Source organism: Olea europaea, chromosome 9, assembly GCF_002742605.1.
Source record: "Olea europaea var. sylvestris chromosome 9, O_europaea_v1, whole genome shotgun sequence".
NCBI classification, from domain to species: domain Eukaryota; kingdom Viridiplantae; phylum Streptophyta; class Magnoliopsida; order Lamiales; family Oleaceae; genus Olea; species Olea europaea.
The window spans coordinates 6,235,970-6,255,514 of NC_036245.1; the positions used below are offsets into that span (position 1 = coordinate 6,235,970).

At 34.3% G+C, this 19,545-nt stretch overlaps 1 protein-coding gene and 1 pseudogene across 1 annotated transcript; both read left to right on the top strand.

Moving 5' to 3' along the window:
- The first annotated feature begins 2,146 nt into the window (after positions 1-2,146).
- On the top strand, positions 2,147-5,533 carry LOC111399866 (annotated as a pseudogene).
- Positions 5,534-7,226: 1,693 nt separating this feature from the next.
- On the top strand, positions 7,227-18,555 carry LOC111399510 (ATP-dependent zinc metalloprotease FTSH 12, chloroplastic). Its single transcript, XM_023026866.1, has 19 exons — positions 7,227-7,741; positions 8,007-8,191; positions 8,964-9,190; positions 10,064-10,341; positions 11,661-11,738; positions 11,829-12,071; positions 12,156-12,296; positions 12,396-12,563; positions 13,386-13,498; positions 13,822-14,038; positions 14,208-14,279; positions 15,784-15,903; positions 16,015-16,131; positions 16,218-16,394; positions 16,569-16,688; positions 16,812-16,886; positions 17,513-17,620; positions 18,158-18,238; positions 18,400-18,555. The coding sequence occupies exons 1-19, from the start codon at positions 7,313-7,315 to the stop codon at positions 18,475-18,477; spliced, it is 3,027 nt and encodes a 1,008-aa protein (XP_022882634.1). The 5' UTR covers positions 7,227-7,312; the 3' UTR covers positions 18,478-18,555.
- The last annotated feature ends 990 nt before the right edge of the window (positions 18,556-19,545 follow it).

Below are 19,545 nucleotides of genomic sequence, written 5' to 3' on the forward strand. Positions count from 1 at the left end.
CGTTAAAATAATATTTGTTTCTTTCTTTGGTTAGACCCCTTTGACGCTAGCCAAAGTATTTTATAAATCCAATTTCTTTTTAAATATATAAAAATATAATGGAAGGTAGTTATCTATATAACTTAGGCAAATCTAGCAAAATTTGATTTTGTAAAAGATTTGAAGACAAATCGAAAGTTATGGATTTAACGACAGCGGAAGAAAAATATCTTTGGCCTAGCAAATGTCTATTAAAATTTATGAAATTTTTACAGGGACAAAGTCATTCATATATGTACCACATATAAAAATTTGGGGTCTCGAAGATAACGTTTGAAGCAAGAAAATGTTGCTCTAAAATGCTGGACAGAAAACTCGGATTTACAACGACGCAGTTTACTAAAATGAGTACAACTTTTTCCCTAGATAATATTTTAAGGAAATTCCAAAGGCTACGATTAGAAGATTCATGGATCTTTAAAAATCATCTAATTTCACTTTAAAACATGCACTGTAGCCAAAGTTATGCTATTTTCAACTAGATGGACAAAAACTGAAATTTCCACCTAGCATAAAATAAAACTTCATACAAATCAATCCAACACTTTTAAATTCTTGTTAACATGCACTGTCTAAAAATGGAACAAAATAAACATTAAAAGCATTTCTAAAAGTTCATCTAAGATCCATAAAATATTTACAAAATGGAAATCTTTACTATGAAGTGAAAGCATTTCAGATCTTCAAACACTTGCCACCACGCCAACCGCTACCATGCCTCGATCTTAACCTAAAAATTTTTAGAAGGGGTGAGTACTATAAATAATACTCAGTAGGAACACTTAAGTAAAGGGTAAAAATATATATTTTTAGAAATGCAAACTTTGGTCAATTGTGTCACCGTCAATTTCAAGCGAATTGGTGATCAGTTAGTCTGCTTACTCTTAGGTTTTGATAACCCCGTTTCATTTGTCATAATCATCTCTTGTTTAAACCACCAAACGGTGATTCCATCATGAGCAACACAATAACACATTTAATACAAATGAAAATAAATAAATCTTACATTACTTACATAAGTGCCGAAACACCCCTACCTTAATGTTTGGAATTTGAAATATCCTTTCGTGTCCAAAGAATAAAATGCAGCATACGTCTTGCCCTTTTCTTTAGAAATTTTCAGATTCAAAGTTCTTTTTGTCTATGGAAGTAGGGGCAAAATAATTTGATGCATAAGTATAATAGGGAGAGAGAGAGTGGCCGTGTAGAATTACAAAATGGGAGTTACAAATTTTCAATTACAATGATGGTGGGAGTTGTATTTAAAATTGGAGGTTACACTTGAGGAAATGAGGGTGGTTGAAATTTTAAAATATTAACTTCCAAATGGATATGGATAGGGACGTGTAGGTTATCATCCCACTAACCAAATGGTAGTTTAAAAACAAAATGGCAGTTTATTTCTTATTTATTTATTTGTATTTTTTTTATTAATAAAAAAAAGGGGGTTTAAATATTAAGGTAAGTTGGGATGGTTACTGTACTATACAATAGGTTTTTCTAATCTAACTTTTAAAGATTTAATAGATATACAATAAAATGTGTGTCATCAAAACAAAGTAACAAATAAAATTTGTCGTCTAAAGAGATTTTAGCACCTTGTAAAATTTAAGAAAATCAAGTACGCGAAATTTTACTTTCGTGACTAAAATTTAATTTGGACTATTAGGAAGTGTCGTAGCGACATAATAATATAACCCAAATTATATTTGAGTCCTATAAGAAAATTTTATTTGAAACAAACAAATATTTGTTTTTAGATTCTTGCAACATTTGTAGCTAAGTTTAACATGATAATTATGAAAACATGTATTCTGTTATTATTTGATGTACCTACTTATGTAACCTTTATCTCTACATCCTTTGTCGATAAGTCTAACGCTGTATGTGTGAAAACGACTAATGAATTAGAAGTTAGCATCCTTTCAGGAAAAAACTCTTTGCACAAATCAGATGACTAAGTCTATAAAGTTAGAGATCTTTTGGAAGTTTAGTTGCAACAAGGCAATAATAATTCTTTCTAGGATCAAACATCTTTATTTTTATGGTTTTGCAAAGTTTTATCTAGATTGATAGTGTGTACGCATATCCTGTGTATACCTGTGTGAATGTGCACCTATACTACTCAATACGCCCATAAAACAATCATTTGTAAATGCATATGCATATGCATGTAAATAATTTATAATGCTTTTCCTCTTGAATGGCGTTTACCAATTGCCTCATCTGTTGCCATCAGAGGAAGCATTTGCTGCTGCTGTTTCTGCCCTTGGCATTGAGAATAAGGATGTGCTTGTTGTGTATGATGGAAAAGGAATTTTCAGCGCAGCTCGTGTTTGGTGGTGAGTTTTAAATTCAAACCAAAGAAACAAAATAGAAGCATTAAACTTGCGAATTCTTTGATTATGAGTGAGAAACTCGTCAACTTCTTTTATATAATAGGATGTTCCGAGTTTTTGGTCATGACAGAATTTGGGTTTTAGATGGAGGCCTGCCAAGATGACGTGCTTCAGGATTTGATGTTGAATCAAGTGCGCCAAGTGATGCTATCTTCAAAGCTAGTGCTGCTAGTGAGGCAATGGAGAAAGTATACCAAGGACAGCATGTAAGTCATTTGTTATCTATGTAAAATTGTATTAACTGTCTTCGGTTCATAGTGCGTTTGTTGTTTGGATGATTGATAGAAATCATCAATATTACACGTATTTCTCAGTCATCATGCTTTTAGTTTGTACATCTCCCTTTCTATCCTTTTATTTTCATGGATACATGTTTTATGAGTTAAAATAAAGTCAAAGTTGCCAAAGACATCTGACTGTTGGCCAACCACTATCTAATCTGTTTCCTGGAGCCATCTGTGTGTTTGAAGGTCACAAACTTATCACATTACATAATGAGTTCAATAGTTCACAGAATCAAGGTTTTACTTGCAAAATTATTTATAATTCGACCATTCCTTATGATGCAAGCTTACCAGGACTGTGCATGTTTCATTTCATCTTTGTTAAAATGAATATATAACATTAAGTCACTGATCATTTTACTGAATGCAGAGAGTAAGTGCCTTCCATCTGCTATTGCCACTTTCTTAAATGGTTACTAGAATCAAAGTTCGACCAGAAGATGAAAGGATAAAAGAACCAAAAAATGAGAAACTGTTTTTAGTTATTTATAAAAGGAGATGGGAAATGACTGGGACACTTACAAGCAAGAAGATCGCAAACAAATATTTTTTTTTATCATAACGAGTCTAGATGCATGTTAAAGTGTCAATTGCAAGAAGGTTTGCAAAGCTGGAAGAGAATGCAAAAAGCGGCAGCACATTCAGTGTTGTCAATTTGGACATTATTCTTAATTGAGATTTATCATTGAATTTGGGCCTCCTGTTCTGGATTACTTATTTGCTGTTTAGATGAATCCTGGATGAATTAGACTAATTATAGTTAGCACCTCAAGTTAAGATGATGGTATCTTCATGTCTCTGTCAAATCATTTCACTTGTACAATAATTCCAATAGTTGCTTTAAGCATCGATTTGCAGCCTCTCTTCCATCTTCTTCTTCATTTTTTTTAATATTTCCTTTCATCGATTAGTTCCAAGCGAATAGTCACTTACTTTCACTCATTTTATGAGCCTCTAAGATGACTTTTTGCAGTTGGTATTCAATGTTAGTATGTGTTTGAGTCACATTATTTTTAAAAAATGTATTTTGGAATATTAGATTGATGAGGAATGTGTGGTTAAAAAATAAGAAAAAATTTTAAATTTTTGTGAAATATTATTTTATTGAAGAATGTGTGACTGAAATGATGTCAAATTATTGTTTAAAAATATATTTTTTTTTGCAGGCTCAATCTGGGCTTAATGTGTGGTCTGTTTTTGAACTTTTGATGGTAACATTTGCAGGTTGGGCCAGTTACCTTCGAAACCAGATTTTAGCCGCATTTGGTTTGGACACTTGAAAAGGTCTGTTGCCCTTTAAGTTTTATTTGATGATGCTATTTTCTGTATGAATGTCATTTTATACTACAGTGATACTGATTGTGCATCAGGAGAAGGATATTTTATAGCTCGTCAATATCCGTTTAAGTATCTCACGACATGTTATAAATAGATGTGAATGTGTATGTGTTGTTTTATTAAAAAATGAAGTAACATTTCTTAAAATTAATTGCATCCATCCCTATTAGGAGATTGTTCCCTCCAGTTCAGACTTAATGCAGAAAATTGGTGAATACAGGCTCAATCCTGCTCTAAAAAAAGACTTGAAGTGGGGCCTGAGTTTCCATTCAATTGTTTTCGATTTATCGGACCGTTTTATGGAAGCTCTTTACCAGCAGTAGCACAACATTGGACAGTCTTACCGTCCTCTTTGTCTATATAAATCACAAATTTGTGCCCTCAAAATTAGAATTTGTAACTAGTTGTCTCTATGACGTACAGATATTTATGCATTTAAATTTTCTCGTCTGTTGCTTTACATGAAAAAGTAGAATGTAAGATGCATTGCTGTACCCAGCATACATGAAGTTCATTCCTTTGTGATGTTTATTTTTGAAGTTAAAGGAACTATATGAATGTTTATGATGAAAAAAGCTTCTCTCTTCATATAGAAGAATGAAGAATTTTCTAGTTTATGACATTTAACGGTTCCTTGCAAATGTTAGATGCAGTGGCGGATCCAAGAAAAAATTAAATTTTTTTTTTTTAATGGGCATTTGGGCTGAAGGGACTGGCTGTAGCACGGCCCAGCCCGTCCCTGGATCCGCCTATGGTTAGATGGTTCACAGACACTCTCACCTGCAGTTGAGCTCAAGAAAAAATTTGAGCAAGAAGGTAAGTAGTGGAATCGTGTTTTTGCCACATCTGGTCTGCATTCCTATGCAGTAGGAACTTTTTACTATTGATGTAGCTACTGGTTTCCCGAGTATTCTCTTAATTTTATACAATTTGTCTACGTCATTACTCGTTTATAGCAATCTAGGCCGGATTAATAGGTTAATTGTTGTGAAGAGTTGCAGTTTCTTAACAGAAAAATTTATTAGCACGTAGTTTTGTAGGAATTACATTGGACAAACCTGTGATAACTTCATGCGGCACTGGTGTAATTGCATGTATTCTGGCATTGGTATTCCCTCCTCTCTACCCCACTACCCAACCAAATACACGCACTGATGCTCACCGTAGCATGCATACAGTCGCACAATTTTTTTTTTTACAAAGGTGCAATTCTTAAACGAAACAGAAATTAGAAAAACACCCTAATTCATCTTTCAGGGCCTCCACCGACTAGGGAAGACAGATGTTCTAGTATATGATGGTTCTTGGACAGAATGGGGAGCAAAAGCGGATACCCCTGTTGAATCCACTAAAGAATAGGCAGACGATGCTTTTGATGGTGCACATCAGGAGGTTTGATATGCTTATATGCTATTGTTGATTTTGACGAGAGCTTTTATCAGATAGGCATATTAGAATATGGACACTGGAATATGTTATTTCTGAATCAAATCCAAGCGTTTCTTTATAGTCCTTATGACATTGGTGGTACAATGTTTCTTCATTTAAATGCTAAATGTGTAGAGCATATGTCAATGCATCAAAAATGTAATTTGATTCAAATAACCGTTTTGCTAGAATCAATCACTTGCATGATGGTAAAAAAGACGAAGGGAACTGCCATGTGTTGATTCAAATAACAGTCTTTTGTTGACATTAAAAGTGGTGTTAAGTGTTGATCGGGGGAAAATCTATAAAAAACTGTCCAATGGCTTATTTCTGCATGACAGAGTGTAAAAAATGATGTACACACGATATGATTGAATAAGGAAGAATAAGCCCTTTCAAGGTGGGTCGGGAAACTTTTTTCAGTTGAGCAGTCTCTTAAGAGTACTAACTTTGGTAAGCTTGATTATCGTAGGAAGTTTATGTTTTGGAAACTTGTGGAGTTGCCTTTGCCAATTGAATATCGAGTTCAGTGAGAGTCTTAAGTGGTGTGAGATCAGCTCTTAAAAACTTGAATGACTGTTTATTACTATAAGAGAATGACTTTAGTAATCATTGACATAAATATTCAACTTTTATCATCGTTTAAAGTCACTAACCACGAATTGAAATAAACTTCGGGTAAAAAAGGAAAGAAGCTTTAAATTGTTCTCAAGAAGAGTCTATAACATGATAAGCAACAACAAATTGAAGATAACATCCATAAATTTGAAGTTCGGTTTGGGGAACAAAATTAGAGCATGTTTTGTAGAGATTTTAATCTAATTAAAATTAATTTTTTGACCATTATTTCACTATTTTAACCGTTATTTTTGTATTCTTCTCTGGTAGATAGGATTCACTTTATCTCTAACGGTCAAAAAATCAATTATCAAAATCCCTAAAAAAAAAGACACTTAATATGTAGAAAATTCGACTGTAACAATTCATGTTAGTCAATGGAGTAGGAAACAAAATTAACTAAATTGGACTTTATTTTTTATTTTCATATTCTTTAGGTTGACAAGAATTTAGATTAATCGAAATTGAAGAGTTTTTTCTCTGGAAATGCAATGGAGCAGCGTAGAGCAGCCTTTCCTGTCCCACAATATTGGGGATTTTTTTTTTTGTCCTTGTCCCGTTTAAGATGGATAGGATCGGCCCGGACACTTATTTGTCCCGATTAATATTATATATTTATTTAAGAGCATACATATATTTTAAAATTATGCCTTTTATCCATCCTTGCCACAAAACCCATCGGCCAACTCGACGAATCACAGGTCAATTGGGTTTTTTTGTCTCACCTCAAAATTTATTTTCTTATTGAAAATGCCGAGCGAGGTGAGCTACATATCGATTCATCTTGAATGTGAGTCGTGGGTGTTTGTGAGAGTTGTTTGTCGATTTAAATTGGCTCGCGTGGGAGTCAGGAAACAAAAATCAAATAAAATAATGAAATTTTTGAAAGGAAAAAAATCACAAGCCTGAAAAATATCGAAGGAACTGGCTCGTGCTCGGTTCGTCTCGAAGCGAGTCTGAGCCAAATGACTCGGCCCATTGAGAAAAGGGTTGTGCTATGGGTACATAATGTACACCAAGCATTATTCTTGAGAAAAAGGGGGGCATATTGAAATAATGAAAACTTGAGGGACCAACTCAAGATTTGAAGATAAATACAAATAGATAATAAAACCTCTAAACCCCTTCTCTCAAATTTCCAATTTCCAGCTGCTCAAACTGCGGCAAAATCTCCGTTTTCATTCTTTTCTCTTCAAGCTTATAATCATGGAAGTTACAGCAATCCAATGCAGACCAAACCCACTTTTTCTATCTTCAAAAAATCTCCATTTTCTCAGAAGAAGAACCATCCCGCCGTTACATTATCGGAAATGCAAGCTCAAGCTTTCCCGCCAAAGAAGGCTCATAATTTCAGCTTCTTCTTCCTCAGACGTAAATCCAGGTGGACCGCCCGAGGGTTTCTCGTGGGTTCGCTTTTCACAGTCAGTTCGCAGTGGTTCTCAACGGTTCATTGAGAAATTAGGCGAGTCTGTGAAGAAAGAAATTGGGTTTGACTTGGATTCCACTAAAGTTAGAGTAAATGAGTTGTCGGGCTGGATGCAAGACTCAATTCAGAAAAGCCGGGATGGGCTGGAACGCGTGAATTCCGAGTTGGTACCTCAGTTCATTAATTGGAATAAATGGGAACGTTGGAAGGTATACTTTTTATTAATGTCTTAAAAGATGATTTTTTTTAACATCTTGTTTGGTTGCGCTCCAAAGTAAATTTTGTTAGTCAAAAAGTAATTTTGTAATAGTTATTGGCAAAATACGTAAATTAAATGCAAGTTTAATCTCTTTAAAGCACAGCCAAAGTTGGTCTTCCTTTGTCCCCGAAATGCTTGAATCATATGTATTGAAATTGGCTTGGAGGAAATTATTATTATTATTTTTATTGTAGTATTACTTTTGTTGTTCTTAGGATGTAAAAAGTTGGGAACCAAAAAGAGTGGGTGTTTTGGTGCTATATGCTTTTGTTATGATATTTTCTTATCAAAGAATAAGTATGGCAATTCGAGTGCCCATTATTGAACGAGAAAGAAAAGAATTGGCAGAGGCATATATGGAGGCATTGATTCCTGAGCCTACTCCTACTAATGTTCGAAAGTAAGTTTATTTCTAATCCAGTTATTCTTATGCAACTTACGGTTTTCCTTTTGTAATGGACAATAGTTGTCTACAATTTTGACAGAAATTAGCAAAATCGTTTCAGTAACTAGTGGTCAATGGATATCTCTGTTTTTTATTACTTTAGAAAGTTAAATTTGTGGAGTAGCAACCAATACCTATCATGCAAAGTAATTGAATTCCTCGGAAAAATCTCCTTTAGGTTTAGTCTATTTTTCCCGACCACAGTTGGAAGTGATATCCTGTCACGCTCGATCACTGATAAAAAATTGGAAGCATAGTTCATTTGAGAAAACATTAACCAGTTGAATGTTGTAATGGCGATAGTGATACGTTTATAAGTTGCCACCGTTCTTACTGGTTTGGTATCTGATTTTATGATTTGGAATACGGGAAAAGGGCAAAGATTCCAAAATTTCTTTGTGACAATATGGCATAGTGCCTTTTTGATGTATATGGTACCAGCAGAGGTCTTTAGTCTTTAGGGTAATTGGTGCTTGAAGTTAAGAACTTGTCACATTAGGAACTTGATAACCCGAAAAATTGTTCAATTTCTTCTGTTATTTACTATTATCTTTTACTTCAATCACCTCCCACTATCTGCAATAATTCAATGAACCAGATTTATAAAATGAAATTAATTTCAATATCCTTGGGTTAGTGGCATAGATGTTGAAATACTGATGTAATAAATTGGTGATGTTGATGTTTCTGAGTTGCTCAAGGTTTCAACCTTTTCTACCTTCTATAGGTTCAAAAAAGGTTTGTGGAGGAAGACTACGCCGAAAGGTCTGAAGCTCAAAAAGTTCATTGAGAGTCCCGATGGGACACTTGTTCATGATAGTTCTTTTGTTGGGGAAGATGCATGGGAGGATGACACTGAACGTTCCCAGGACAACATAAAAGAAATTATAGATCACGATGTAAAATTGAATACAGAGGATAAGAAGAGTCTGAAGGAAGAATTAGGACTATCAGGTTTTTTAAATATCTCTTCCTTATTTTTCATTGGCTTTACAATCAACTTGCTTGGATCATTGCTTAATCATCTTCATCTCTTGAAGTTGTTTCTAAACATATTTCGCTAGTTTGAGAAATAACACGACAGTCACCATTTACAACCTGCATTTGAAAATTTCAAGCCGCTAGGTCTTAAACTAGAGCTATAGCACTTGTGGTACTCATTTTTATGATAATTTTGTCTATTCTTCCCCACATTTAAAGTCAGTCTTTTTTCTGCTCTGGACTGTATACTGGATACCTTTAGGAAAATTCTCTAATCCTCCTCGATAAATTTGTGGTGGGATTAGGTGTGGATTGTGTGCCCAACGGGTTGGGTATTGGGCTGGAGAGATATTTCTCATTAACTAAAGAGGATTTAGTAGGTGTATGGTGCTGTTTTGGGTGCCAATGAGAAATTCCCGAGAGTAGTGTTTGAAGATCGGAAGAAACACAAGAATATATGGAAAATTGAAATAAGGTAATCCTGGTTTAGGAAATGAATAAATTAGTACTTAAGCTTAGTTAATGCTATGCAATCATACAATATCTGAGATTTGAGAGGCATAGTGACTCTTAAGCCTTTGTTAGGTATGTTTGATCTTTTATGTCTTACACACCAATTGACAATCGTTTATTGAGCCCAATTGGATCTTGAAGTCCAAAAATCTACAAGAGCTTGAATTTCTCCAAATCTTCTCCAGTCTTTTTAATCTGCACTCTCAGGTTGCAAAATAGTTGTCGCTTCACTTTTGTCCAGTGGACTTTCTCACGGCCATATTATACAACATGATAATGTACTAATCTACTCTTGCTTTTCTTCGTATCTTACTCAACATGTTTCTTTTACAGTTGAAAATCAGGATACAGCAGGAACATGGCGTGATAGGCTTCAAGCATGGAAAGAAATTCTTCATGCAGAGAAATTAAGTGAACAATTAGATTCATTGAATGCCAAGTATGCGGTTGAATTTGACATGAAAGAAGTAGAGAACAGTCTTCGTAAGGATGTGGTTGAGAAGGTTAATGAAACACGAGGAACAAGGGCACTGTGGATCTCAAAAAGATGGTGGCGCTACCGTCCTAAACTTCCCTATACTTATTTTCTTCAGAAACTTGATTCTTCAGAGGTGAACAGTCTATCATCCTCTGTCCTCTTCTCTTCCTATATATCCTTTTCTACTCTGAATCATTGGTTTCTTTTTATTCCTAACTGATTATTCATCGGAGTTGAGAAATATAGGTTCATTTACTTCAGGTAGAACAAGACCTCTTTCTTTAAAAGTTCTTTGGAAATGAAATTCTCTGGCAAGGTGCTTAAGAAAGCCACTTCTTTCAATGTTGGGAAAATTACATTTCTGTTCTGTTTACATGAAGAGATATATGAAAATATCCTAACCATTTAAAAAGACACATTATGTTAATATTTAATTAGTTAATAATTTTATATAATTTATGGCTGCTTATTTCCAATTTACTTTGTGTATGCAATGGAATTCCACCTTTTTCCTGCTTTTAATTCATGTAAATATTTTGAGATCTTTTTTAAATTTTAAATATAAGATAAAATATTTTTGAATTGACAAGCATCATCTTTAACTCCACAAAGTAAAAAAGGGAAAAAAAAAAAAAATTCAAATTCACAAATCTCAAGTTTTGTCATTTTTTTAATTCTAGCAGTTATTGGTTGCTAGCATTCTTGGCTTTGTATTTAACTGATTGAAATGAAAATTTAGCTTAATGAGGAAGAAAATATAGCATTCACATAAAAATAGTAATTAGAAAGAGCACAAATATTAAACTTTCACGTGTGAATCTAAAGTTGAAGGACAAATGAGAACAAATATATTCTTCTAGATATAGGACTCCTGCATATGTAATTTTATGAAGTAGTTCACGTGTCCTAAACTGTTGCAAATGAAAATTTAGGTTAATGAGGAAAACCATATAGTGTTCACATAAAAATAGTAATTCAAAAGAGCACAAATATTGAACTTTCATGTGTGAATCTAAAGTTGAAGGACAAATAAGAACATATATATTCTTCTAGATATAGGATTCCTGTGGATATAATTTTATGAAGTAGGACTTATGTGTCCTAAACAGTTGCAATGAACTTGAGAGTTCCTTTTATTGCAATCCAGGACTTAAAATAATTTCCCTCTATATGTTCCACACAATTTGATGGTTGGATGTTAGGATTTAAGTGGAAATGGAGCATTCGTTGATGTCATAGTCAAATTGCAGCCAACCTCTTTTTCATTTTCTTTTAGATTTTAAATGTCAACCTTGCTTAAACTAAATTGGAATAATATTAGATCCTACAATTATCAAGAGATCCTTAGGTCCACTGCTTAGAAAAGATGACTTCATTACAACGTTCTTAAATGACTTATTCTGAAGTACACCAATAAGTTAGGCTGTTCCTAAAACATGCTCTATTTGTCAGGTTGCTGCTGTTGTCTTTACAGAGGATCTGAAAAGATTGTACGTAACTATGAAAGAAGGGTTCCCTCTAGAATATACTGTGAGTTTGATATGCTGTTGTGTTTTTGCAGAGATGATATCTGTCCTCGGTTCAAATGCTTATTACTTTCTATTTTTCTTACCTTCTTAGGTTGATATTCCACTCGATCCTTTCTTGTTTGAGGCAATAGCAGGTGCTGGTGTTGAAGTAGATCTTCTTCAGAAGCGACAGATCCATTACTTCCTAAAAGTTGTGTTTGCTTTACTGCCTGGAATATTAATCTTATGGTTTATAAGAGAATCTCTTATGCTTCTTCATATTACAACAAACCGCTTTCTTTATAAGAAATATAACCAACTTTTTGATATGGCTTATGCTGAAAATTTTATTCTGGTAAGTATAATATTATGAGTTGAATAGCACCTTTTTACCTATAACCATAGTTGGTTCTGATCTCTTATTTAACCATTTACCCAGCCAGTTGGTGAAGTTGGTGAAACAAAATCAATGTACAAAGATGTAGTCTTAGGAGGGGATGTCTGGGATCTTCTGGATGAGTTGATGATATACATGGGAAACCCCATGCAGTATTATGAAAAGGATGTGAAGTTTGTTCGAGTAAGCTTATATATTTCTAAGATTGATGAGGCAATTAAGTATGGACCATGCTGCGAATTACAGATGGTGCAATTTACCGTTTCATCATCTACTTTGTAGGGTGTGCTTCTTTCTGGACCTCCAGGAACGGGCAAAACCCTCTTTGCTAGGACACTTGCAAAGGAAAGTGGGTTACCTTTTGTTTTTGCTTCTGGTGCTGAGTTTACGGATAGTGAGAAAAGTGGTGCTGCAAGAATCAATGAGTTGTTCTCAATTGCAAGGAGAAATGTAAGTATACTGTTTTTTTACAGTGTAATGCTATATCTTATTGTGTAAGTAATTGGATGTGGAAAAAGGAGTTGAATTCCTTTACTCTTAGAATGCAAAAGATCTGTATTATGTTTAATGCCATGTCATGTTTTTCTAGAACACTTTGGAGGTTAGGATCATGAAGGTCAGTATTTGAGGAATGAATAAATGATGAACTTATTGAATCTTAAATTTCTTCCTTCGACTATAATGGGCAAAAGAAGCAAATGCACCAGAATGAAGAGTTTTACTATGTATTCAGAAACTAACAAACTAAACGTTGAAGGTTAGTAATACAATTCACATCTTAAAAATCGTTAAGTTTGGGAAAATGTGTCTGGAGAGACGCATATTAAGGGTCATTCAAACCTAGCACTAGTGTAAAAAAACTTGGGAAATCTGCTATCATTTGACTCAAAATTCTTATTCAATTAATGCATTTTGGATGCTCTTTGGCCTTCTTTGAGAAGCACTTAAAAAGCAACAAGCTTTGAAGCCAAATTTAAATGAGAGATTACTTGGATTTAGATACACATTTCTTAATCTGACTACATGAGCAAGTCTCATAACACTATACAGAACTGACAATAATAATCATTTTCCCATGAATCCGAGTTCCAAAATAAGCATGGTAACTGTTAATTTCTGGTATCCAGGAGCTCAAGATACGTGGCTGCAAATGAATGAGACCTTGTGTTTCTCACATGAATGCGTGCATACACTATACTATGTACAGGCTCACTCTCGGATCATTTCAGTTTTAGGAAGAAACACATACTAATTCACCAGTGAATTGTGCAGGCTCCTTCTTTTGTATTTGTGGATGAGATAGATGCTATTGCTGGAAGGCATGCAAGGAAGGATCCACGAAGAAGAGCAACATTTGAAGCTCTCATTGCTCAGTTGGATGGAGAGTTAGTATTTGCATATGCTTTATGTACAGCATCTCTATTGCGTCTAACTCCATCGCATAGCATGGATAACATGTTAAATGTTAATCTGGCTGCTCTTATATATTTTCCAATTGGATAATTCTACACGGTTCCTGTATGTGCTGCCTGGGGGAGGGGGGCGGACAAGAAAAGAGTTAACTTTTTTTCTCGTAATTTTTCTTGATAGGGTGTGGTGAAATTTGATCAGTGAGTTTGAGCATCTTCTGAGAATATTGCTCCAATCATGTGATTAATCTTTTACCTGGTCTATAATCAAAGCTAAAAAGTATTATTGCTGCCTGCAGGAAAGAAAGAACTGGTGTTGATAGATTCTCACTAAGGCAAGCTGTTATCTTTATCTGTGCTACTAATAGACCAGATGAACTGGACCTAGAATTTGTTCGCCCTGGGCGTATTGATCGACGCGTGTACATTGGGTTACCTGATGCAAAACAAAGAGTGCAAATTTTTGGTGTTCACAGTGCTGGGAAGGAGCTTGCTGAGGATGTTGACTTTGAAAAGGTATGTTGTTGCTTCTTGTCCCGTTTTACTCTCTTCGTCCGTATTCTCTTTTTGAGTTTTAGTTACCTTTTAACTTGCCTTAAATGGCACTTAGTACTGAGATAGTTGCTTAAATATGCTCAATGAGTGGTAAAGCTGTTTACCGTATTTTACTTCTCTTCCTGTACAGCTTGTGTTTCGGACGGTTGGATATTCTGGTGCAGATATAAGAAACCTAGTCAATGAAGCAGGAATTATGTCTGTAAGTTATTATGCTTAATCCAAGGAAATTCATTTTAATTTTACTGGTTTATGCACTTTGATGTACTCGTGCTTGTGTGCTTCTGATTTTAGCTCCACTGATGGATGAAGCTTTAGTTATTTAGAAGGAAAATGAGAAATATTTGTAAAAGTCACAGTGATCATTGTCATAGACGTGCTTTATTATTATTTTTTGTTGGGCAAGGTCTAACAATTGCACGCCTGTACAATTGAACTATTTTATTTTTCTCAACTAGCTTAATTAGCACTAATGGTTGTGTTCTAGAATGAAATGATACCTACTGTTAAGTCAGACTGATTCTTAGCAAAAGCATCTAATCTTTTGCATGTTTGAAATTTTCTATTATGGTAGAAGGTAAGCTTCCTTCGTCTACTATGCAATCAAGTTTTTCTTGTTAATTGTGTTAATGGGTGAGTTATAAGATTGTCGCGTACTCGGAACACATTAGATTCTTGTCTATTGATGGTAGACTGATTGTTAACAAATGTAGCGCATGAAATGCCTCCCTTGGGGGGGTTTAAAGGGAATTTACGGTCCTTTTTTGCCCCGGTGGAATTGATGTAGATTTCGACTTTCAATTAACGAATGATTTGGAAGGCACAACATTGGTCTGTTAAGACATACGATCCTTCAAACATGCTCTCTCGAGAAATTAAGTCACCTTGCAACTCTGGTTACATTTTGGAATGTTATTGCTTCATAATCAAATCTTCGACCAACATGCATATAGATACTATTTAAATTAATAGGACAGTCATCTCAAAAAGATGCAATCCCTAATGTGAAGATGTAAGAGTTATTGTTGATCGAAGATATTTGGCCATGTATGTCTCGAATCATGGCAATATGTCCACAGGAAGCACTTTCACTTTATTTTTGTATTTGTTGGATGATGCCAATCAACTGGACACTACTATTTATGTTTCATCTGTAAAATTTCACACAGTTCGTAGTAAAATAGTTTTTCATTTTGCTTGTCTTCCTCTTATTTTAGCAATTTGTACTTTTTCAAAATTTCAACTGCTTCTGCACTTGATCCGAAGATGCTTAAATCAATTTGATAGTTCTATGTTTTGATGTTCATAGTCCATGTTTCCAACTTGTTGATCCATGGCCTTAGCATAAGAAGGCGCCCTACCTATATCCCAAATAGGGTACTTTGGTTTCATGTCATATATTCAATTTACATTTTTATGCTAAATTGCACAAATATTTTGCTCTTAAAACTTCAGAACTTCTTTCAACTCATATTATATGTTCAGTTTGGCATCCATTTGAGAATTGTAGAGTTATATGAGTCTAGAACTTTTCATGATGTGTGGGAGGCTTGTGCTTTTGGCTTTTCTTTGATATGCTCTCAATCCTACGTTGAAGTCTTCTTTGATAAATGATGTCTGTTAATGTAGTCAGAGGTGCTTAATGATGCATTTGGAAATGTGAGTCACTAACTAAGAGAATTTTTATTGTTTTATTATCCATAAAGGTGAGAAAAGGGCATTCTAAGATCTACCAGCAAGATATTGTCGATGTACTGGACAAGCAGTTGCTCGAGGGTATGGGTGTGCTTCTAACTGAAGAGGAGCAGCAAAAATGTGAACAAAGTGTATGGTTTTCTTTCTAGAACTTTTCAAAGTTATAGATTACATATAATTCCACTTAACTATAGTTTTTCATTTCTTTTTTTTTTTCTTTTATTATATATCAACTATATCAGGTGTCTTCCGAAAAGAAAAGACTTCTGGCAGTACATGAAGCTGGTCACATAGTATTGGCACACTTGTTCCCTCGATTTGACTGGCATGCATTTTCCCAGCTCTTACCTGGTGGCAAGGTACAATATGAGGTCAATGCATATGTAGAAGTGTGTTTCATAGGTTGCTACGTAGAATGACCTTTATCCGTTGCATGCTTGAGCAGGAAACTGCAGTGTCTGTTTTTTATCCTAGGGAAGATATGGTTGATCAAGGTTATACAACCTTTGGCTACATGCAAATGCAAATGGTGGTTGCTCATGGGGGACACTGTGCTGAGCGTATTGTGTTTGGTGATGACATTACTGATGGAAGAAGAGATGACTTAGAAAAAATTACAAAGGTAACATAAATTCCTTCGAGATTCAAATTCAAACATAGAGCTTATATTCAATTTATTGTAATGAGGCCTCCTCAATTTTATAGCATTCTCGGAGTCAAAGTTAAAAAAGAGGAGAGCAAAATAGTATTTTTGTTTACGATTGATGTCTAGTCACTTGTCTGAGTTTATCCTCAGATTGCTCGGGAAATGGTGATAAGCCCTATGAATCATAGGTTGGGGCTCACTGCTTTGACAAAGAGAATTGGTCTGATTGATCGACCAGATAATCCGGATGGTGAGATGATAAAATATAAGGTATTTCTGTTACTTGCATATATTTCCTTTAAAGCTTGAATATAGCTTAAAAAGTAACTGTTTTGTTTTTAAATGATACTCTCAAATAATTTACTTTAATCCTCCAATTTCATTTGGTATTAGTGGGACGATCCTCACATCATTCCAGCTGATATGACACTTGAAGTTTCTGAGCTATTTACTCGAGAATTAACAAGGGTAATGAATTTTTCTTGATATGGTTATAAGATTATGATCTCATTACAACTATCGCCACAAAAATCCTCACATTTGTTGGAAACCATTCTACGTAATCAAATTGTACGATGGTGTTCCACCTTTACACAAGGGAGTTCGCTTTCAATTTCATTTTAAATCTAATTACATCTGCTTTTCACCATAAGCTTTTCACTTTTGTGTTGCTTTTAGAAAAGAAAGTCTGGTTTCATACATCTCTCTAACTCATTAAATCTTTATCACCCATGCATAAGTGTCCGTATCATAGCTTTCTGTATTGGGGTTCTATATATGCCTTTCTCTTTGTCAAATTACGTTCTGCAACTTTCAAATTATAAATATAAATGTGTTACTACCATCCTTATCAAAACGAAGCAACACCCAATAGTGATGCAAGCCAATAACATCTCCACCAGGTATATAAAACCAAGTTCATTTAAGAAAAGAAAACACGTACAGTGAATAAGTTTCATACATTAACAAGCATGGTATTATTGAAAGGTGCAGAGCGACATTATAGAATTTATGTTACTTTTACAAGAAAGCTTTGTCACATTTTGCCTACTTATTGCTTCTTTTTATCTAAATGAATTACATGTTAATGACAGTACATTGAAGAGACAGAAGAACTTGCGATGAAGGGATTGACGGACAACAGACAGATATTGGATTTGATCGCGAAGGAACTTCTAGAAAACTCCAGGATAACCGGATTGGTATGATAGTTACTCAATTTCATTTTGTATGTTTGATACTAGGGAAGGGACTAAATGGATAATTGAACAAAACAAACTTTCACAAAACTGTTTTTCCTTGTTCTCCCCTTCCATCACTTGAACCTTAAATGCATCAGATCCTTTTGCTGATGAGGAGTCCTTGGTAGCTGAATTGAATCCACAATTCTGAATCTCTAGAATTTGGTCCTTGGAAACACCATTATTTAGTACTTGTAGGATCTCACCCATCATTGCATTGGTATTCCATGGTTTCATCTCCAGAAAATGAGTAAAACATTTAATAAAAGTTTTGGGATGACTTTTCCATAAGTTCTACCTATTGTGTGTTACTGTGTCCATTTTAGTAACTTCTTTGGTCATAAATGTCATGTCTCTTTGTTTGGCATTTAGTAATATTGTGTTTGACAGTTCATTTCAGTTAGTTTGCTTTCATTTTTCTGGTAATGCTTTGAAGTGTGCAACGTTTGCAAAGCTCATATAGGCAATTGCTTTCATGCTTAGCTGTTTCTTTTCCAGGAAGTCCAAGAAAAAATGGAAGGATTATCGCCAATTATGTTTGAAGACTCTGCGAAGCCTTACCAAATTAACTTAGAAGAGGTAGTATTCATTTTTTGGCACGTCATAGACTTTATCAGTCCTTTATATCCTGCAATGCAAGAAGCTACTTTTTGCTCAACCTCTGATTCAGAATTTCGTGTTAGTACAGCTATTTGTAGCTTTCGGATTTTTTAGCATGGCATTTGTTTTTTCTTATCCAGGAAGGACCATTGCCTCACAATGAACGGCTGCGTTATAAACCTTTGGACATCTATCCTGCACCACTCCACAGATGCTAAATTCTCCAGTGACTACGGTTCTTCATCCTGACTGTTGAAGCAAAAGTCAATTTGGTTACCAGTTCTAGAAGAAGAAAACTTTAAAGCAGATGACAGCCTCAGGAAGCTGCTATCGTTAGATGATTGCTAACATATTCCTTGTGTAGACACAGCTTTCAAATGCTGGAGGATTTTGACAGAAGAGGATTGGAATGGCAGAGTTCAACACGCATAGAAGATTTTTAGAAAGTAAGTTTTTTCTGCCTCTACATTTCTCTTTCACACTGATTATTCCTTTTCATGTGGGCAAATGATTTTGCCCTGTTTGGTTTATATAATAAACATCAGATTTTTAGAAAATTTTGATAAAAGATAATGTGTAGTTGAAAAGTTGTAAATTTCATGAAATGTGTGATTAAATTTAATTGTTGACTTTGATTTAAATTTTAACTTTCTTTTTTGAATAATGTTATTTAGAGTTATAATAGGTGATAGATTAAATAAAAGATAGAATTAAATGGGTTCTTTAATCCACTTATCAGTTAATGTCACATTAACACCACATAGAACGGGGTTAATAATCCTAGTGGTTTTAAATATCGTTACTCTTCTTTTTTTAGTTGATCTATACAAGGGCAAAGTATCTCTATTGATTAAAATCGATAAAAGAAATTGAGAAAATGACTGCACGAGAAGGCCAACTGTGCAGCATGAGAAAATAACCGGTCGCCCGACCGACCATTTGCCACTAATTCCTATTAATTAATGTAGCAAAGAATATTTTCCAAAAATAACCAATTTCCATAGACAAGCATGGCATAACAATAATTTACAAGGAATTTTCATGTGGCTGGACATGCTGCTAAAGTGTAGCTGGTTGCAGTTATATAGAAAGTGAAGATATACGTTTTAGTTGAAATCTATTTGTGAGTGAAAGTTGAAATCTGCATTAACTACAAAAGATTTTTTTATTTTTATTTTTATTTTTATTTTTATTTTTATTTTTGCGCCACTATTTCTTGTAAAAAATATAATATTTTACAACTTATTTTTATGCAAGCTATAAATGTCAATTTAGTTTTTTTTTTT